At 44.1% G+C, this 18,302-nt stretch overlaps 1 protein-coding gene across 1 annotated transcript in view; it reads left to right on the top strand.

The window, feature by feature from the left end:
* NUP85 (nucleoporin 85) overlaps positions 1–18,302 on the top strand; it is a 977,524-nt gene that overhangs the window by 569,311 nt on the left and 389,911 nt on the right. Inside the window, exon 13 of the mRNA XM_069654821.1 lies at positions 4,266–4,331. Coding sequence (XP_069510922.1) covers positions 4,266–4,331 — 66 coding nt within the window. The remainder of the gene's footprint in view (positions 1–4,265; positions 4,332–18,302) is intronic.

The following is an 18,302-nucleotide window of genomic DNA, read 5'->3' as shown; positions in this document are numbered from 1 at the left end:
GTTGGTGCAACACGTCTCGGTCCTGCACCTACTCAAGATGTCAGTTTACCCACCAATGAAACTTTCGAGCCCTTACAACATGTTAAAAGAGCATCAGGGAGCCATCCTCCATCCACACCCTCAGATGCTCAATTTAGCAGATTGGCTCCTGAGATCATAGTTTGGACACCTCAATTTACCTGAATGTTGCATGGACATTTTAGGGAAGCACGTAAGCTAAACACGCAACACTGCTACTTCAATAATTTGAAGCGATTTGTGATTTGGTTTAAAACGTCTAATATCAATCCCATTGACTGTTAACCTTCTAACATAAGGCACTTCCTGCTACAATTGTTAAACTCGGGTTTGTTGTTCAATTCACTTATGTCCATCTAGCTACACTTTGTGTCTACACTACCTCACAAAACAAAGGGTCTTAGTGTAACGTTTTAGTGGGTAAAGCCTTTATGGAGGGGGGGTCCAAAGAATGTTCCCCCCAGTTTTCAAATCACAACTCGGGTGGGATTTAAATGTTGTCTTAACCAAAAGTATTGATCCTCCATTCTTACCAATGCATACAGCTTACCTACCTACAAGACCGCCGTGCACGTTTTTCACCGAAATTAATTTGAACATTTCATGTCAATCAATTAATTGAACTTCCAGCATTCTTTCAAACCCCACAGAACTCTGGAGAAAAGGGCACTCCATACAATAGATGTCAGGAGAGTGGTAATGTACTACCAACTAAACCATTAAGGAAGACTGATCAATTGTTAGGGTCACCTTCCCTACCTGCAGCCACAGACACTGTGTTACGATCTGTAGAACCTCCACAAGCACCACTGCCCTTTCATGCAAATATTGGAAGGGCAATGCTCCCCAATCTGGGAAGACTTTCCTCCTGAGAAAGCCACCCGCTATGATGCAATGAAATTAGTGGTCGAAGTGTGCGAAAAGTAGTAGTTGAACTATGTACCCTGCTGGCCTGCACCCGCTCCCCACAAACCCCATCGCCAAGCCCCCTCCATCGCTCAATACAAACACCCAACCAATGGGTGTGCTGTTTAAGGGAACATTCAGTGAAGTGTACTGAAGTGCAAGTTTCAACTTCTTCCTACACTTTTATTTTTAAATGAAACCATACCGGAATGGTTTCTTTTTAAAATAAAAGTATAGGAATGGTAAAATGTAAATTAAAAAAGAAGTGGAGCACCACTTCCGCCCACTTCGACCACTTAATGTAATTGCGAGGCCATGGGGTCAGTTGACAAGGCAGGAATATGTCAGTAACCAGCAGTCACGTACAGGGAAGGAAAAGCAGGGAAATATTGTTAAGGTGAATATGAAAAACAACCCCTGAGGGAAATCTAATTCTTCCACCTCCCCCCTTGTAGTACTCCTACCTGATTACGGATGTCAAAAGGCTGATGGACATCCGTATATTCCTACCAGCTGCTGCAGTCCATAGGTCAGAGGTGCTAGCTAGACGTAGATGCCCACAGGCGTACAGTCCACAGATGAAAAGGCAGGGACCTGACCTGAACGGCACAAGGACGGCAGCTAAGGAAGAGGAAAACAAATCCAAGAAACAAGGACATATACGCCAGAGGGCACACGTCATCCAGTTAGCAAACAATGGCACAGTTCCACAAAGCCCATGAGCAATCCAGAAGCACAAAGAAGACAAAAAAAACAAGATCAGAATCCAGATACAGCACAAGTTCCAAAGGGAAACCAGTAGGATGATCCACGATGCAGTCCACAAAATAAAAAAGGTATCCGCAAGGAAGTCAAGAATGCCAAGTAGAAAGCCAGTAGGGAGAGCCAAATAAATCCAGTGTGAACACGGGAAAGAGATCAAAGAAATAGGAACGCCACTCACTGCGGAGAGAACACCACCGTTGAGGCGCGCACTCCCAAATGCTGGTTCCTTAAATGGAAAAACTTCCCACAGCATGCCGCGTCACCCGGAACGTCCACGTCACATGATGAAGAACATTGCCTGCTGGGTGATGTAGTGTAGTTGGGGTGCAGGGAAGCGAAGGCATTGGCGCTGCGCGACTCGTCGGTTCGTATGCATGCGGGACACCGGAGAAAGGAAGATGCAGGCATACTGGCGATGCTGAACCCGGTATGCCCATTGCACCAGGTGCCATGTAATACGCCATGCCTTGACTGGAGCTGGACCTTGGCGAAAGCTGCAGGGAGTACGGCAAGTCCTGACACCCTGTCTCCAAAGCAGAAATGTCTAAATGGATTGTAAACTGCATTCAACTATGCTACAGATTAACCAAAAAGACACTACCATTCACACCCAACTCGGGGTACAAGTGCAACTTTAGCCTTCATTGTAAATGTGCTTCTAGAGGCTATTTGTAAAGCAATAACATGGAGCTTGGTTCACACATTAACTCAACATTACTGTGTGGCTACTCAAACAAGAAGCAATTCTCAGTTTACACAGGCGTTATTAAAACATCTCTTTGCCTATGTTCCTTCAAACAACCCACCTCCTTTTCCTGGTATTTCTCACTATGCAAAGCATGTGATTGTAAGCAGATCCACAAGCCTCAGAAGACAAATATTACATACCTGTAATCGTCTTTCTAATGCTTGTATCTGCTTAGATTCATATGCTCCCACCATTCCTCCCCTCGCTGGGAGTAGAAGGTACATAGACAACTTAAACCTGCTTCACTTTCCTGTACGCCATTAAACATGTCATGCATCCTCATGTCAGAAATAAAACAATCTGAGGCCCTTGATGCGTGAAGGACCATGTGTACAGTGTACGTCACAGTAGGGATAGTATTACAGACATGCCCTGTCCACGTCCCTTTTTGAATGTCGAAAACAAGTCATGCAATACTCTGCACCAACCCTTAGTTGTCGGCCTATGTAAAGCATATGAATATAAGCAGATACAAGCATCGGAAAGTCGATTACAGGTTTGTAATATTTATCATTCACTATCACCACTGAAGAAACTCACTTGTTTAAAACTTCTTTTAAATCTTTTTCATAAATCAATATAGTTTACCTCAGTAAACCAGAGGAGAAACGCATCTCCTTATCGCCCACAAACCTGCCAACTACATTACCTGTGTTTATATTTCAAGATCTTGCTACTTTTGTTTTACATTTCTGTATTTGTACATGTGACAGTGCCCTTCACAGCAGCCTGAGGGAAGCGGCAATATTTCTCTATATAGAACAGCAAGGAAAAAGGGGGCAGAGAGTAGGAAAGAAAAGAGGGACAATGAGATAGGGAAAGGCTGGTGCTCATAGAGTGCTGTGTTTCAGCCTATGCATGTGGAGAATGCAAGTGGTGCAGTGCACAGGAAATGAAATAACCAGTACTGAAACTTTCTTCATAGGTATTCGGGGGATGTACAGTCATAAAGGCAATGAAATGAAGTATTAAAAAGACAAACGTTATTATTTTAGCACAGAAATATAAATCCAATACTTGAGACACAAATCAAGATAACAAGATGAATCACTTTGCTGAATTCCATAAAAACTCAGATGACTTCCAACCCTTGACATGCCCTGTTGAGGGTCACCAATGCCTGCACTTTGTGTGTGGAGGGGGAGGTACATAGCTAAAGCATTGTGGTGGATGTTTCCAGTCAAGAATGCTAACCTGCCCTCTTCTTAGTCTAAGCATTTGTTTTTTTAGCTACACCATGTGTTGCGTTGCTACAACTATGTGCCAAAAGCTGAAACTAATTTTGATTTAAGGGTTCATAAGACCAGACCAGCAGTAGTTGGGGAAGCAAAACCTTTTCAGGGGATGCTTCCTAGGATCAGGAAAGTCAAGGCACTGGCAGACTGCACATACTTTGCCTCTGGTTTATACTTTTATGCACATATTATTTTCTCTGAACGTTATATTGAATGATATCCGATAACCTATGCCCAACTGTTCCTATGGTTCTCACTGTGCTTTTTAGCCATTTATATTGTCATTCAAGCCCATCCCCCCCTTTTCCTGCAGCATTTTTTGCTTGCTTGGTTTACATTAATTTTCAGTCTCCCCCACTTCCTTTTTTCTTCCATGTCAGAGAGATTACTCAGTTAAATCTTGCTGTTGAGATCTTTGCTCAGCCTGCAGGTTACTGGTTGAATTCAGATAAGGCTTCCTTTCATCCTTCTAAAATTGATAAAAAAAATTACTAGCATTCAGTTGCTTAATCCGAAATGGCACAAACTGCAGTTGCAAGCGCTAAATGAAAACAAGTTAATAATATTAATCACATTGTCTGTCTTTGTTGCAGTTTTGGTTCCAACATGCGGGAGTTCCTGCTTCTGGAGTATGCCTCCGGTCTCTTCTCCCATCACAGGTAATATTACTCTTGCATTTCTTTGCAACACAGGCACAGATGCACATGCCCACTATTCCACCCATCCTCACTTATCACACAGACATCCGCAAATACCCAGATACACTTTTATAGCGATACCATGATGGTTCCTCTGCATCACATCTCAGCAGAGCCCTGTGCAAAAAGAACATTTCTTAAGTACACATCTATTCTACTGTCAGCCTTCAGTAGAGAATGTAAATGCTGCCTAGAGAAGGTGGTGGAAGTACGGGCCATGACTAGTAGGGAGGTACTGTCATAGGTTCTGTCCTAAGGGGGAGGCAGTCACTCCATAGCCCAGTTCTAACAGATGGTAATGTTTACTATCCCTTCTCTTAGAGAGGTAACCACTCCTTATCCCTGGTTAAAGATGGACTGGTTCTTCAGTGCCCTGGGCTAAGATGGGCTTTGTAGCCCTGTTTTAAGTGGTGCATACTCTCCAGCTTCCCCACCATAGCAGGGAAACATTCCCCAGCTCTGCCATAAACTGATGACACTACAGGACCCAATATCTGAGTATTGGTAGACTGAGCCCACTTTTACAGTGGCAATCATCCTATTCAGGGAACCTGCCTATAAAACCTAAGTATGTGGAAGGTATCTAACATTACAATCCTTTCACCTTGGGAACGTTGGTTGGGTTCTGCTAATCTTAACCGGTTGAAGCCATGGGGATGGTGTGCAGTAAGTGATTTCTTTTGTTGCAGGGAGGGATGGGATGGCTCCATTTATCTCTCTTGATTGGGGATATGAAGGTGAGATGGATACTGCTATTATCTCTGTGTCAGAACCCAGACACAGCGTCCTTTCACCTACTCAAGCAGATGCAAATCTTATTCACCAGCCGGACAACCTACCCTGTGCTGTGTCAAAGGGTATTTACATCCAGAATTCTCGCGCATTAGCCTTTTGCTGGTGCTAAATACTATGCCTCTATAGATGTTTTAGCTCACAGTACTTACTAATTGGAAGTGGATTTAGTTGGGCCATGTATTTCTACAATTTAATATTGTATACCACAGTGATGCCACTGATTGCTAATAACACTTTATAACTCTGAATTGATTAAAATGATTAAAAGATATACTCTAACAGAGTGCTCCTCTGCTATGCGGATTGTTGGGAAAGATTTTCTTTACTGCAGCTTCCCCATCTCTTCAATAGAACCCACAGCATATCTGCAGACTGTTTTTGTGAGTGCTATCTACCTTTAGTGAGTTCGTTTTTTTATTTACCATACTCACTTGCTTAACTTCTTTTGTTTTGGGGGAACTGGCTAGTCTTTCATGACCAACAGTGCAGGAGGGCCCAGGCCACCATTGATATCTATTGTTAGCCTTTTATTTTTTACTTTATGAGCATTTTCCCATACCCAGTTTAGCCCATAAAGGCCAAGTATCAGTTATGTGTACACTTTTCCGCGTTCACTACTTTGTATTTATTGTGTACCCTGTGGTAGCCACTTTACCACTGCAGTTGCCCAATATGCTCACCTTGTTGTTTAAGTCAAGTCCTTTTGGCTCACTGTTTTTGTTGTCGGTCTTGCTCCTGGGGAGAGGGTAGGAAATGGCAATATATGGTCACTCTCTTTGTGAGCTTCGTCCGTAGCCGGGGAAGTAGCCTTGGTTTCGTAAGAACTGATTTGATCTGGGCTGGGAGTCCTAGACTCACTAATCGAACAAGATTGAGGTTATGACTTTGGCTGATCTGGCTATCTATACTAATACAAAATGGAGTTTTAAATCCATCCTGGCTTTGCCCAGTCATCTATAACACCATATAGACAGATTGTACTAGTTAATAAACTATTCCTCTGACAAAATCCCTACAAATAGCCAGATGTCCCTGTGTAAGGAATCTTAATCTCCCTAAATAGGGTCAATGGGGCCCTTGAGTGCGCTGATGTGCTGCCTTTTAAGGGGGTGGTGAGGTCCTTACTGTCCTCTCTCACTACTTTCCTACATATAAAAATATGTGCACATGTCTTGGTGGTCGATCTTTTTGCTTTTTTTTCTTATCGCCACCGGTCTGTCTCTTATTAGTAACAAAATATTCGATACACCTGATCGAATATAGATTTAAAAGAAATATGACAGCTGTTATGTCTTTCGTGATGTCTGTGGTAAAAGATGATTTCTCTTGCTCGAGCCCACTTTCCAATTGGGGTTAGGTATCGGGGTTCAGGTCATCACTCCCAAACCTCTTGGTGCTGTCGACCGGTTTCAGCGTTTTTACTGTGTTTCCGCTTTCCTCAGGACATATAATAGCAACAGTACATTATATATAACCATAAAAGGACAATTATAGGCATGTACTACACAAGTTGGTAGTGACTGAGCAACCAGGCCTATCTCAAGAGGGGTCAGTGTGAGCTGTAGGGTTGTAACATGAAGTGACAAGTATCCAAATAACACTTATACTCAAGGTTTCTTGAGTAAACCTTTAATCATTAATTTAACAGCGAGTCTGAATAAGCCTTCTTTAGAAGGGAGCAAATATGTAACACAAATATACTTCAATAAATACACACTCTGTTACAATAAATCAGTAGATACCCATTTGGTGTCTCTCTCTCTCTCTCTCTCTCTCTCTCTCTCTCTCTCTCTCTCACTCTCTCTCTCTCTCTCTCTCTCACACCTTGCGGTTATTTAAATAACTAGAACACTGTGGGCATTGATATATCACTTGTACATTTAGAGCAATACTGAGTTGGGTGTAAAAAGGAAAAGGTTAAGGGAAAAAACAATGGTTAAGAAGTTTCTCAAACAGGTAAGCAACTTTATACCCCCTAATGCAATGTAGATTAACCCTTTCCCAGCTACACAAGTAAATAATGTGTGGACTCTTTAGAGGGACAGATCAAAACAGAAAGTCTGAGGTTAGAAGAGTCTTTAGGGAGCCAGGACAACCAATGTCAATTGAGCAAAGTCTAGGGGAGCTGGAGTTCTTCTGGAAGCTAAGTAAAAAGTCTTGCACAATGTTCTAGAGAGTTTTTGATGAAAAAGAAATCACAGTTGGGCCGCAAGCTGGGAGGCTTGTGATGGCCAACGCTGCAAGCAAACTCTGCAACTGTAACAAAGACAAGTCTCAACTGAGAGCTAGCAATGCTACACAACAAGAGGTAACTACCCCTTAGTTTAAAGTAACTTAGGTCTGAAGAAATTGGCTTTTCCTCCTGTTGTATTATGTCAGGTCCTGGCGTTCCTGGGCCTCAGTCGTAGGGACAAGAGGGAGGACGTCTGGGGACTCCTGCACTACAATCCGAAAGTCGGCAGCAGCAATGAGCAAACTTCAGATCAGCAGCACTTCGCGGTTTCAGCTTCTCACGAATAGCACTACCGCGGTTCTCGGACACCTTATGGGCTTTCCTCGCTTCTGGGGTCCAGCAGTCTGTTGAGGTGGCTCAGACTTGGTTAGTCCTGCTTCGAGGGAGTCCGGAGGATCTGACTAGAGCTCGGGTCTGACTTATAAACGATACTCGATTCTGGTGTTCCTCTCCCTGGCAATCGGTTTGTGCAGCAGCAATGGAAGTTCAGCCAGCTCCGAGAGGATTTCCAGATGAGTTTGTCTTGGGGTCAATTGGTCCCACCAACCCAAGGGGAGAAGTCGTCCTTTGCAGGGCTTCTCTAGTCGAGGCGAATTCGGAGCTTCAGCACTGCAGCAGGGCTTCACTGGGGAAACCAATGGTCCAGGAATTGCAGTAAGCGTCTTTTCCAAGTTCTTCGGATTCCTTCGTCCAGTGATGGACTCTGCCTTCTGTCTAAAAGACCTTGCCTTTTATGCAGGTTTCTCCCATTCATTCACAGCCTAGCTGTCACTCACACATCAGGGAGCTTGTCCTCCAAGGACAGCCAGCCAGGCAATCAGCTTTGGGCGCAGTCCTGTAACCAAGGGGATTAAGCACAGACAGTTTCAGGCACCTCACTTCCTGCTGTGGGGTACATTAACCCACTCAGCAGAATCCCCATACATGATCAAGCTGCACTTCAGCAGGTAACAGCACAATGGCTGCGCTGGCTCCTTGGAGAACCATTGCCCCGCATCAAAACGGCATTTTGCAGCTACAAAATTATGTCTGCACCATCTTGCCAAACAACTATTGGGCAAGTTGGAAGAGAGCACACTGAGAAAGGCCGCCTGTATGTGTTCTTGTGTGCACCAAAAGAAGCGAATTAAAAAGCTGCTCTGCTGCTTGCTAAAAGTTCCCATTGACAAGGGAATATTTTACATTGAAAAGGATGCTGCCCTGATGCTATTTTCATCTGTTAAGCACCACATTGCTTTCATCAATGAGGCCCTGCCATGCCCATCCATATCCAGATTTGCCAGCAAAAGAAAGCATTATCCTTGAATGACAGGCTGTGTCAGGCCTGATCCGGGGGTCACCAGAAACTTTACTTTCAGCTGTACGGAAAAGCGCTTGACTTTTTGCTACAGCGTGTCAAAAATAAATCCAGCAAAAGCCATCATAGCTCTGTGCATATGTCAATTTCAAGGGACCTTTTTCCTTATACAGACACTGGTGTAAGAGAAACTGACTGGGGCTACAAACAGTGTTTGGAGTCCAGATGGGAGAGAAAAACCGAATTTGAAAGGGACATCCAGCAGCATTCACCATGTGTCGAATGTGCTTTTACAAATAAGAAAAATGCCTGCATTAAAAGTACAATGTTGAATAAAAACTTGTCCTTGCCTAGAATTGAAGGGGGTTTGGGTAGAACTATGACATAATGTTTGATTTACGCAGCCTGGCTTCCTGATTCAGGAAAACTAAATAAATAACTAAGTAAAGGCATTGGCTGCATTGAGGAACTAGCCAAACAGGTTTTCTGTTTGGCAGAGGGTAGTTAGGGGGGGGTTGCTGACAACAGGAGTTCCCTACCCGCAAGAGAAGCCACAGCAGATTCTGGGACACCTCTTTGATAATTATGCCCTTGGAAACTTTGAATGGACCAGGAGGCAAAACATCCCATGCCCATCAGACTTTTGTCTGGGCAGAGGCCTCTTACAATAGAGATTCTGTTACAGGTGTGTGTGAAATAGGAAATCGCATGTCCTCGCAACTTTTACTGGGAGCTTCAAAGCCAACTCAAGATCAGCCTTGTAAGCTTTGCACTTATTTGGGAGACAATGCTGACCATTTGTTTCAAAAGACTATTTTATTAATAAACTTTTAAGACTTTTATCTCTGCAACAGGACTTCGCAGGAATGGAAAAAGTTAAGTTTAAATGTACTTTTTATTTTTATACAAGACGTTGTAGCCTTCACTGCCATATTGGGAACAGAAATGGCACAGAATTGGATCTTCTGAGGAAAGTGTACATAATGCCACTTGGAAATTCAATACTTGCATGCCTTATGATAATCTATACCCATGTACAAAGTTATAGAATTTTAGGTGGAATATTTATCACTGAAAATGACGAAAAAATATTAGACGATGAAACAAAGTCTCACAAACTAGAGAGTTGGACTGTCGTGCTCTGCATGAAAAATTTAATCTGCCTAGTTAATTTGTAAAAATTCCAATATTGCGTAATGTGTGATCTATGTGAAGAATGATTTTAGCTAAAGTAACTGTGGGATGATACTTTGCATTGTAAAGCCCACCTCATAAAGCTGATGTCATGTCCGTAAAAATCCAACCAGCTGATAGCAAGGCAGTAACAGGCAGTAAAAATTATTCTTGACCAATCCAGTTGTTTAGAGGTCTGCACAGCTAAGCCTGCCACACCATATAATCATATGATGTCACCATGCCTTATAAATAAGGTAGGCTGACAGAACTCTAGACACTCTCTCCTGAATTTCCAGCGCCTGCGTATCCTGATATTCTACATTCATCTTGCCAGATTACAGATTCTACTGCCAGACCAAAGCATAGCTGGCCCTATCTCAGCAAGGCCTTGATCCAGAAATCCCACTAAAAACCCCAGTTACAAAAGGGAAAAGCTGTGGTACCCTTTTGGGGAGCATCCTGTGACCAGACCAGCTTTTTGCCCATAAACTGCATGCCTGCCGTACCCCTGCCATCCAGCTGTGGACTGAGTATTTCCCATTCCCATAGCAACACATAGCATACCCCATCTTTATACTGTCTTTGTTCTACTCTCTAAGCAACCCTATGTATGCCTTGGTAATGTGTCCAACTGTCAGAATTCTCTGTGCATCTTGTCCTTGATTCCTAGTGCTAGCGCCAATTTTCATTCACCCCATCTTGTAACTCCTTAGTAATATTTTGAATAATTTAAGTAATTTCCACCTAAAGAGAAACGCGATGTGGAGCGGGTTAATCCGGTGCATTAATCTGTTTCATGGCAGCGCAATCTTCTTCATAATCTATTATAAGTAAACTTTCTCTTTTTCTTTCCAAATCGATTTTCTCTCTTTGAAGGCTTTATTTTTCCAAAATATCTTGCAAATCTTATCAAATCCTTCAGCTACAGACATAATTTCACTTGTATATTGTCCCTGTGATGTGCATCTATTCCCCAGCCTAAAAACCGCATTCCGATTTCGAGTATTTCACCCGTTTTTCATAGAAACAGGTTTTGACATTTAAAACTACAAGTGAGTAAAATGCAACTTTCCAACGTGTGTTTCGGCTGCATCGTGTTTTTGCTTTCCACTTGCTTTTTGAACTGTATGCCTTTTGTTGATCCCTTGCCTTGTGGTTTCTAGTGTTTACACCTTCCTGCTATTGTGAGAAATCATATTTGCTTCATTGATTTAACCGTACATTATTTGTCCAATTCCGAGTGTCATTTAATGCCATTGCAAGGGGCTTTAAAATCAGTTTTGCCTCTTATTTTGTGAGCGAAGGATCCGATTTTGATTGTTTGCTGTGTCATATCCCTGACTCCTTGCTGCTTCTTTCTATCCACTCAGAATTTGAGTATTTGTGGGTTGAGGGAACATTGCAGGGGGAAACCTTAACTTGGGTGTTATCTATCCTATTTGAAAAAGTGCTCCTATTAATTTGTGCTTTGGATCTGTTCTGGTAGAAGGTTGTGTATTTCAGTGATTTTTCGCCCCATTGGTGATTGCTGCCCAATATTAAAAATTGTGTGATTTCTTTGAATTTTAAAATAAATATTGCATTCCCACCAACCAGCCTGGTTCATGGTCCATTGTGACCCAGGGTATTTGTAAAAAGGGTTGTGAGACGGGTTGTGTGCCATCTCAAATTGAATTCGCAGAAAATAAAGAGAACGCATTCCAATTGCGTGATACATCCAAGGCTAAGGGCAAGGGTCCTGGTCCCGGTGTGTGCTGCCCATCCTTAACACTGCCCTGCCAGACACGCTGGAGCCAGAGGCGGGCCTCACCAGTGTACCCCGCCAAAGACAAAACAAACAAAGGGACCAAACCTTGTTTGGTGCGCAAAGTGAATCTTAAGAAGGACCTTTCCAACAAGAAATGGTGAAAAAGGAAGACCTGGCCATTTTAACAAAATGGGCACCCTTGGGTGTTTTACAGCAGCTGCAATTACAGCCCGCGATAGAAACACACAATGGTAGGAAAAAGTAAACCACTGCCACCAGCCATTAATTGTAGAAAGGGGTACCAAAAAAATGTTGTACATAAGAAACTAGACAAAGGGGATACTAAGTAACCCCTCCAGCACCCTGTTGTAAGATATTGTGTGCTGGATCTAGAAAGTTACAATTGTAAGTAAAGTCAATTTCACTTAACTGCTCTTGGGTACAGTCTAGGGTACTAGATCATCAAGATAGTCCAGCCTAGACCCCAGACAAGTTGAACAGTTTCTGGGGGCTCTTATTCAGACCAAAGACTGCCTCGTCTTTCCCTCCAACGAGAGGGTTCAAAACATGCTGTTCCAGATCCCTCACTATGTAGCCAGTCACGAGGTGACCGTACACAAGACCATGCGACTGTTGGGGATGATGGCCTCCTGCATCTACCTAGTTCCACACGCACGTCTGCGCATGTGCCCCCCATGCAAGAGTGGCTCTTGAGCCAATGGTGTCAGGCCAGCGGACAATGGGACGATCTAGTGGTTGTCTCGGCAGCCCTCGTTCAGTCTTTGCAGTAGTGGTAAAGGGAAAACATTCACCACCCCCGCAGTAGAAGCCACTCTCACCGCAGACTTATCGCTGACGGGGTCGGGGGCTCACCTCATTCCTCAGATACCGCACAGGTTGTGGTGCTCAGTGGTAGCATCCAACCACATAAACCTACTGGAACTGCTAGCAATGTTCAAGACCCTGAAAGCATTCCAGACACACCTGCAGGGGAAGATAGTTCTAGTCCTCACAGTCAGTGCTTCGGCCATGTATTACCTAAACAAACAAGGGGGCACTCACTCTCCAGGGCTATCCAAGCTGTCACTGAACATATGGAAATTGACTCTCAAACACAAGATGTTCCTCCTGTCACAACACGTTCCTATGGAACTCAATCTTTTGGCATACGTACTCAGCAGAGACTTCCCACTACCCGTAGCGCACGAGTGGCGATTGCACAAAGACATTGTTCTCAACTTTTTCGCAGACTGGCTCTTCCCAGAGATCGACTTGTAGGCAACTCTGAAGAATGCACAATGCCCAGATTACACCTACAGGTACCCTCAAACGCTCCATGGGGAACGGTCTCTGGATAACATGGTCAGGGAAATGGGTCTACGCTTTTCCCCTGATTCCCCTGCTCAACAGGATATTACAGAAGATGCACCAAGAGCCAGTCAGGATGATTCTGGTGGGCCCGATATGGGCTCGCCATCATTGGTTCTCCCATCTCATGGCAATGTCATTCTCCCCTCCTAGGAAGCTGCCATGCCCTTACAACATGCTGACACAAGTCAAAGGGGGGAAACCCTACATCCATGCCCTCAAACTCTCAATTTAGCAGCCTGGTTCCTGAGGTCATAGTTTGGGCACCTCCAATTCCTTCAAAGATGTATGGACATACTTGGGGACGCACAGAAACCTAACACCAGGCATTGCTACTCCAGAAAATGGAAACGCTTTGTCATCTGGTATAATTGCAAACGCATCAATTCTATTGAGCACATATTGTCCTGTATCTAACTCATTTGCTAGATTCAGGCCTAGTTTTCAATTCCCTAAAAGTCCACTTAGCTGCGCTTTCAGCATACACCACGTCCCAGAAGAAGGTTTCTTGATCGAAAATGTCAGTAATTAAAGCATTTGTGGAAGGGGTAAAAAGATTTCAACCCCCGATTTCCAACCCAGCTCCCGGGTGGGACCTGAACGTTGCACTTACTAGACTAATGGAGCCTCCCTTTGAACCAATGCACAAGGCTAGCTTTAAAGCACTCCCCTACAAGACCGCCTTCTTGGTGGCGATCACATCAATAAGGAGAGTTGGTGAACTGCAAGTCCTTGCAGTTCAAAACCCATTTGTCATGATTCACAAGGTTAAGGTGGTCCTGCGCACTCATCCACGATTTGCGCCTAAATTTATTTCAAAGTTCTATGTGAACCAATCCATAGAACTACTCGACATTTTCCAGAACCCCACTAACGTGGCAGAAAGAAGCCTCCAAATGCTAGATGTGAGGAGAGCAGTGATCTATTGTCTGGAAAAGACAAAACCACTAAGAAAGACAAACCAGTTTTTCGTTTCAGTGGCAGCTGGTAGAGAAAGGGGACCCGGTCTCTAAATCAACTATTTCACAGTGGATTGTAAACTCCATCTCAGGAGGATAGCTCAGGTGCAACGCTCTTGCCTTGGCAGCAAGTCGACTCAGTGCAACACAGGTTCAAGCCCCGGGTCCGCGCTTAGAAACCTCTGGGTATTAAGCGCGTTATAAATAACCAATTACATTTACATCACACTGTGCTAAACTCTTGCCAATAGAAATCTGCCCTTCACACCTAGAGCACACTGTGGGCACAGGGGCTACCATAGCATTCATTGCATATGTTCCTCTTGAGTCCATTTGTAAAGCAGCAACCTGGAGTTCTGTACACACCTTTACACAACACTTCTGCCTAGTTACACACTCTAGGACTGATACTCGGGTGAGACAAGTGGTGCAAAGACATCTCTTTGCTACTGTTCCTTCTCACATCCCACCATCATCTCTGGGTACTGCTCGCTAGTCCTTGCACATTATGTGATTCTAAGATTAACAAGCATCGGAAAACATGCATTGCTTACTGTAATAGCATTTCTGATGATTGTATCTGTTTAATCAACAGAAATGCTATTACGGTAAGAAGATCTTCCCCCTATTGGCGATCTGGATCCTAAAGACCATCCTGAGCTGCAGACCTTGCTTGCATAAGGTGGCCCCTGTAGGGCAGACTTCAGCAGAGGTCAAAGAGTGTCCTACTCTTGAAGGTCTTCGCCAACCTGCAACTTCCCAGCTGGCTGGGCAAGAGCCAGGGAAGCACAGGCTGTACTGGGAGGATGGCTCCTTTACAGAAAGCCTATAGAGTCTACCCCAGGGGACTACAGAAGACGTGTAGTGCCTCACGAGGTGAGACCTCAGTTTCTACAGTTAGCCCATGATATTCGTTTGACTGGTCACTTATGTTTTAAGAACACCAAGGAAAGGATTTCTCTTTATTTTTACTGGCCTAAAATGGGGTCTGATGTAGACATTCGCCAGACTTCTGGCCAGATTGGAGCCAAGAACATGGCAACCTCGGTGCCTCTCCCAGTCCTGGGAGTTCCTTTAGAGAGGGTAGGGATTGGCGTTGTTGGTCCCTTGTCCCTCCCACATCTTCAGGCAACCGATTTATATTGGTTGTGGTAGACCAAGCTACCAGAAATCCTGAAGCCATACCTATGTGGACTGTCATTGCTCAGGCAGTGGCTAAGGCCCTCCTTGGTATTTTTACCACAGTAGGTTTTCCTAAGGATGTTCTCTCAGACAGGAGGACCAATTGTATGCCTGACTACATGCAAACCATGTAGAAAACTGTGACCTAAAAGTTCTCAACAGCCTACCATCCCCAGACCAATTGGTTGGTGGAGAGGTTTAATAGAACAATGAAGAACATGATAGGTGCTATAAAAGAAACTCTTAGAAGAAAGTGGGACCTTCTACTGCCATGTCTTCTCTTCACTTATAGAGAAGTCCCTCAAGAAGGGGTTGACTTTAGCCCCTTTGAGCTTCTCTATGGTCATCCGGTTAGAGGTACATTGGCCCTAATCAAGGAGGTTTCGGAGAGTGCTCCTTCCCACAAGCCAGTGAGAGTCACTGGGTATGTTAGGTCTCCAAGGGATAATGACACACATGATGACAGAAGCTTCTGATAACTTTAAAGCAGGCCAGGCATGGTTAAACATTGGCCTGACCAGAAGGCCAACATGGTTGAGTTCACTAGTTCTAGTTATGGTACCTACAAGGCAGAGGGCCTTACAGGACAAATGGATTGGACCCTTCAAGGTTGTGGGCAAACTTGGAGAGGTCAATTATTTGGTGGACTCGGGCAATCCTAAGGAGGCTCCCAGGGTCTTTCACACCAACCACCTAAAGGCGTATGTCTCTAGACCAGAACTGGGAGCTTTGCTTCTAGCCTCTGCTCAGGAGGAGAGTGAACCTCTACCCGACCTTCTCAGGGGACAACCTTTAGATGGAAAGATAGGAGTTCATCTCTCTTCTGATCTGATTCTGGAACAACAGGAGGAGTGCAACATTCTGTTAAATCAGTTTGCCCCTCTGTTATCACCACCACCAGGCTTGACCCCTTGGGGCCAACACGAGATTCTCACTGGTGACTGTCTCCCTGTTATCAGCAGGGGTTCCAGAATGTCAGACCATGTAAGGACCTACCTAAAGAGAAGAGGTCAACAAGATGCTTGATCTTGTGGTAATAGAGCCATATACCAGTACATGTTCTAGTCCAGTTGTACTAGTGCCAAAGGCAGGATCCAAGGAGTTGATATTGTGTGGACTATAGAGCTCATAATGCGGTCACCATGACTGATGCCCATCCTTTACCTAGGACAGATGGGCTGGTGGATAAGCTTGGTTCTGCCAAGTTCCTCAGTACATTTGACCTAACCTCAGGCTATTGGCAAATAGCTCTGAATGACCATGCTAAGGAGAACACTGCATTTTCAACCCCAGGAGGCCTCTACCAGTTTAAGTTTATGCCTTTTTGGACTAAATAATGCACCTGCTACATTCCAAAGGATGGCGAATCATGTTCTGAATGGGATGGAAGACTTCTGCATGTCATACATGGATGATATTGCAGTGTTTAGCCCTACTTTGAAAGACCATCTTCACCACCTAGGATATGTTATAGGCTCTTGAGCAGGCCAGTCTGACCATAAAGGCAAGTAAATGTCAAATTGGTCAGAGTAAAGTGGTCTAACTTGGACATGATATAGGAAGATGTGAAATAAGGCCATAGCCTAGCAAAGTACAAGCTGTACAAGACTGTGCCACCCCTACTACTCAAACCCAAGTGAGAGCCTTTCTAGGTCTCACTGGTTACTATAGGAACTTCATTGAGAACTATGGGACCATAGCCTCTCCCTTAAATGTGATCTCCCTTCGTCCGGGGGGGACGAGTGTTAGGGAGAATTCTCAGAAATGTGCTACTTCCTCTCTAGCTTAGAGACCCCCAGCACCTTTGCTGGATTTTGAGGACTTACATTTTTTTCCTGGAGAGAGTGAGACCCTTTTTTCCACTCTCATATGTATTTTTCCTATGATTTGAACACTGTTTTTCTTTGGTTGTGGAGTCTCACAAACTCCATAGGCATCATCCTTTACATTGTGACACACTGCACCTTCAGTGCAGTGACACAGGGAAGTCCTTCAGATTTCCCAAAGGTTTAAACACCTTCTCTTGGATAAACTACTGATTCAAAGAGCAGTGAAGTGAAATTGACTTGACTTACCATCTGTAACTTTCTAGACCCAGCACACGCTATCTTACAATAGGGTGCTGGAGGGGTTACTTAGTATCCCCTTTGTCTAGTTTCTCATGTAACATTTTTATGTTACCCTTTCCTCGATGAATGGCTAATGGCAGTGGTTTACTTTTAACTACCGTGGTGTGCTTTTACCGCGGGGTGCGTTTGCAGCTGCAGTAAAGCACCCAACGGTGCCATTTTTGTCAAAATGGCCCGGTCTTCTTTTTTCGCCATTTCTTTGTGGAAAGGTCCTTCTTGAGATTTACTCTGCGCACTAAACCAGGTTTGGTCCCTTTGTTCGTTGTGCCTTTGGTGGGATTCACGAGTGAACCCCACCTCTGGCTCCAGTATGTCTGGCAGGGGCAGGAAGTGAGGGAGAGGTGCTCAAAATTCCCTATGCTTAATACACTTGGTTACAGGAATGCACCCAAAGGTGATTGGCCAACTGTTAGGCAGAAACCTGTGCAGTTCCCTCTGGGACCACTGCAAAAGATTTAGGACTACAGGTGTTTGGCAGTAAACCCACTTGGTAGCAGTCTGTACCACACAGATTCACTTGGTAGCTTTGGCTGAGCAGTCAGACTTCCCTCAAGAAGAGTTAGGCAGTATACAGAGTATTCACAATAGGTCAAAAGAACATAATAGAACAAGTAAACACGGACCAGGGCTTGGTGTAAAAGAGATATAATTATTTAAAACCACATCTAGGAAAACACACAGGCACTAATAGTAAGCAATTTAGAAACATGGTCACTAAAAGATATACACTCCCATAGAAGAATATTAGACAAGTCTTAAGTAAAGCCCCACTTATTTTCAGACAGCGGTGAGCGCTTAACGTAGATGGCACTCTAATAATGCGTTTTAAAAGGGAGAGAAAAGCAGAGAATAAATTGAAACAGATCCCAACACTTTTTCACAAACACAACAAGGGAGGAAGGCAAAGTAACACCGTGAGTTTAGAGTCAGTAGGCCGGATCCACTTTAAGAGGATCAAAATGAAATGTGTCCAAGGTCACACGGTTGCAGTGCACAAAAGTCTTGTAACGGTTCAAAAAGGAGTTGGACCAAAGAAAGGGACCAGC

Source organism: Ambystoma mexicanum, chromosome 3q (assembly GCF_040938575.1).
Source record: "Ambystoma mexicanum isolate Mex_15411 chromosome 3q, UKY_AmexF1_1, whole genome shotgun sequence".
Lineage (NCBI taxonomy): Eukaryota > Metazoa > Chordata > Amphibia > Caudata > Ambystomatidae > Ambystoma > Ambystoma mexicanum.
This window is presented reverse-complemented; position numbering and strand designations above follow the sequence as displayed.